The 3829-nt window shown below is 40.8% G+C and overlaps 1 protein-coding gene across 1 annotated transcript; it reads right to left on the bottom strand.

Moving 5' to 3' along the window:
- Window positions 1-797: 797 nt before the first annotated feature.
- LOC104607087 (GDSL esterase/lipase At1g09390-like) lies at window positions 798-3829 on the bottom strand. The gene is made up of 5 exons (XM_010272590.3): window positions 3436-3829; window positions 2153-2338; window positions 1877-2037; window positions 1189-1459; window positions 798-1099 (listed from the first exon to the last, which is right to left on the bottom strand). The coding sequence occupies exons 1-5, from the start codon at window positions 3818-3820 to the stop codon at window positions 867-869; spliced, it is 1236 nt and encodes a 411-aa protein (XP_010270892.2). The 5' UTR covers window positions 3821-3829; the 3' UTR covers window positions 798-866.

Here is a 3829-nt window from a genome sequence, read left to right as displayed (position 1 = left end):
CTCTCCTAAAAGGGAGTTTGTCTTGCTAATAAGGAAGGAACTCTCTTGGAGAGAAGCTCCTCTCGACAGAGAAATCTCCTCTCGGAGGTCAAAAATGCCTATATGTACGAATTGAGTTGAAAAGGCCGAGATGGTTTTATATGTCCTCAAAGTGACTCTTATCCTTTGAAATGACAACAAGATGACAGAACTACAAACCAAAGGCAAAATTGCAAGTCCACCTAAACGTATCACGTGTTCCGTAGTTAAAGACGTCGGATTTACTCTCATCACAACTCATCTAACACAACTCGCCTATCGCAGTCGCCGGATTTACTCTCATCACAACTCATCTATCGCAGCCCATCCCACTCAACTCGTTTAGCTCAGCAGGACTCCACCCCAATTCGGACAACATCAGGTCAAGGGAATCATTTGATCAAATAGGAAAAGTCATCAACAAAATTAAGGAGCCACTACCATGCATCGACTCCCCAACTTGCAACTCAAAGGGGTCATGGAGTCAAATGGGGAAGGACTTTATTTCAATTGATGGATCAACCATTGGATGGTCCAACCTAGTAGATTAGCTATGACAAAAACCAGCACGGGCAAAAGAATTTGACAATCTCATTTTAATTCTTTTAATTAGATTGTAGAGAATTTTTCTTTGATTCAAGGAAAGCTCCAACGATAATGCTATTTGAGTATTCAAGGCATGTTAGAGTGAGTTTTTTTTTTATTATTTTTGAATAATGCATTTGATTGGAAAACAAAGTGTAGGAGAAGAAATATTGGAGTTGGAGAGATATGAGAAATGAAGAAAATGTGATCCATGTACTCAAAGCATGGAAACATATAATTTTTTTTTTCATATTCGTGAATGTTCAGGCTTGGCAAAAGTAATCAAACTTAAATTGGGGCGTGGAATAATTTGTTGAAAGTATTTTGGATGCAATCACTTCATTTGCAGCTTCAGTGTAATGAACTCCATCCCAGCTTACAAATCTCGATCCTTCCTTACATACATTGGATCCAATCTGGCTACAAGTCACGTTGATGTTGTAGTTGTATGGAGGGCCACCATTGCCACAACATGCCATGAGAGGCTTCTGAAAACCTGTCAAGACACATGATTTGTTCAAGGAGAGCAATTCATTATTTAAATTCTTTTAACATAAAGTTATTAATTTACTGTTAATGACTCACCGTATTTGGTAGGGTTGGCAATGAGATCATACTTGATGGCGAATATATCTACATAGACAATGGTGCTGTTCCTCAACTCAGATCTCATCTGTTCACACAGAGCAACCAGCCCTCCATTGAACACTTTTGCTGCATCATTGTAAGATCTTAAACATCCATACCGATCCAGATCACCCCTGGTTTTGGGAACCATCGTAAGTTTTTGGGGTAGGCAACCTAAAGGCCCAGTGCTGTGGATCCAGAAATTCCTGCCGCCTTGGTCATAAATAGTCTACAATATTTTATTTATAAAAAAACAATGATCAGATAAAAGTTTCTCTTATAAAGGTTAGTGATTTGATCAAACAACCATGCACAGTGCAAAAGTTATGCAGGACTGTCAAAACCAAAGCTGGGTAGTTTGAGTTTTAGCACATTCTGGTACATTAAGAGATCTATTAAACAAAAATAAAAACCACAGGACCAATTTCAGATAGAACTACCCTAATTTGATCCAAAAGAAAGTAAGAGATCGAAGCTTCCAAGAAAGTTCTCCTTTGTTCAACTTCAAAGCCAAAAAGTTTTATGCTTGTCTTTGTATTGGAAGAACTCCCAAGTCCTAGTGAGAATTAAGCAGCCCAAAATTTATTTAAGGGATCAATGAAAAGCAAGCATTATGATGGATATAAAATGTTAAAAAAAAGCTCACCTTGACAGCGTTTTTAATTTCTGCAAGGATGGACGGGATTCTTTCGACGACTCGCGCATAGGATAAGTTCTTAGAGAAGGAATCTGCAAGATCATTTTGTCCGATGTCGATCATGTAAAGAGCATTTTGGAATGCTTCACCATCAACCAGATGTCTTGAATCTGGAAAACAGAGTTTAATAATAAAATAAATCTCAGTCAATCCATTTTCTACACTTTCTATAGGTACCCCATAAAGCACATCTTCAGCGTCAGAATCCAAATATGAAGTGTATACCTCTGGTGGTGATTTGCAGTGAGCGAGTCTTGAAATGAAGGAATTGCATTACTTGAACATTCAGTGAGAAAGGAACAAATCTGGGCAGGGTGGCCGAACCCACTATGGCGAAATTTGCTCCATTTGTGAAATTAGACCCCAGAGAGTCCAGATACGGGCTCAAGTAACTCGTATTCAAACTTTCGCCTAGATATTCATGAAATTTCTAGTTCAGTAGAGTAGAGAAATGACATATTAAGATTAATAGCACGTGAATGCAACTGTGGTTCTTTAATTGCTCAGGGTCTGGCTAACTCAAACCAAGGGATCAAGCTAAGTTTTGATTGGGTTTCGAACTTCAATTCCCAATCCAGAACTCCGAAGACCAGTCCTGGCAGACCGCCCATTGCCATCCACCCCCCACAAAATATCAAATCGAATAAAAAATTCACAAAATCACAATAGACCCGCCACCATCTTCGATGTAGGCTCAAATTTGACAAAAATAGCCGGTGGGATTTCTGATTACTTGGGCATCCATCGGGCCTTTCAAAGACCCTTTCAGAGTTTCGGTCTGTTACCAAAAAAAAAAAAAAAGACCCTTTCAGTCTGTTAAAACTCTAACTTCTAACTTCTAAGCCACGAAGGTCGGCAACAATGGCAACCGTTCACCAAGCGGTGGCCGGGGAACCCCAACTCTCCTAATTGAGTCTTGACCTGTTGTCCTTTGTTTGTCTTTATGTTTCACGGAGTTTCTGTCACGGGCCCCGTGACGGTCAGAAGGTGTCAGGATTTCCCTTTTTTTAACTCAAACGCGTACTCCAGAGTCCTGGCCGACTGTAATTTTATAGTGCAGCTGCTCGGGGTTCAGTGACAACAGGCTTTTTACTTATGGGGAAATGGTACCATTGTCCCGTCCAGCACGTTGCATGTCATGTCTAGTCGGCTACAAGGAAATCGCCATTCTACTGGATCGTTTTGATTTTATCAAATTCAAACCTAACTCCACCTGATCTGATCTGAGATAGCAACTCTAGCCTCTAGCGAGTCGAACCGAATACAAACTGGACCATCCAAAAACGAGTAGTTCCCAGGTGAATCTACCGTCGGAAAGAAACAAATCAAATAAAAAAGAATGAGAGCAGAATGTCGAACATCTCCCATATTCTAGCCCAGAAACCCAATGCTTTGATGAGTTTGTTATTGGTTGATCAGACACGCATAGTCTGTCGTCGAGCCACGCAAGAAAGAATAAACAGCTAGGGAATAGGGATGACGAAACAAAAATGAAGGGGAGCACTTACAAAGAAAATCGATGACTAATCGCCCGTCGGACAATCTGCCGGTTGATCTCTGGAAGAAGGTACGCCCATAAGGCAGCCTTATATTATAACCGAGTCCGGCAACGAGTCCGCCGGTGTCCGAGTTGGAATCACCGAAGTTGAAAATAACGGGGTTTTTGCACAGAGAATATGCGGGGAGGGGAAGAGAGAGAAAAAGTGTTGCAATGATAAAAGGGGCAACGGAACGACGAGTTTCTTTAGATTTCCGTCCACCACCACCACTAACCATCTTTCCTCTTTTTCCTTTGTTGTATTCTTTTCTGCTTCGGTTCGGTGTTTTTATAGGGTAAACCGTAAACGTGCTCAGACCAGACCTCAGACCCTCAAGTCGATGACAATGTGACATTATTACTGT

The sequence above is a fragment of the Nelumbo nucifera genome, chromosome 3, assembly GCF_055504915.1.
Source record: "Nelumbo nucifera cultivar China Antique chromosome 3, China Antique-T2T, whole genome shotgun sequence".
In the NCBI taxonomy this organism is placed as follows: domain Eukaryota; kingdom Viridiplantae; phylum Streptophyta; class Magnoliopsida; order Proteales; family Nelumbonaceae; genus Nelumbo; species Nelumbo nucifera.
Note: the sequence above shows the minus strand (reverse complement) of the source record. Positions and strands in the feature narration are given on the sequence as shown.

Excerpts from the sequence above, each read along its gene's own strand:
- LOC104607087 (XM_010272590.3), bottom strand. The coding sequence starts at position 3,820 with ATGTCACATTGTCATCGACTTGAGGGTCTGAGGTCTGGTCTGAGCACG. Across the intron at positions 2,038-2,152 it reads ACTGCAAATCACCACCAGAG|ATTCAAGACATCTGGTTGAT; the intron begins GTATACACTTCA and ends TCTGTTTTCCAG. Across the intron at positions 1,460-1,876 it reads AAATTAAAAACGCTGTCAAG|ACTATTTATGACCAAGGCGG; the intron begins GTGAGCTTTTTT and ends AAAATATTGTAG.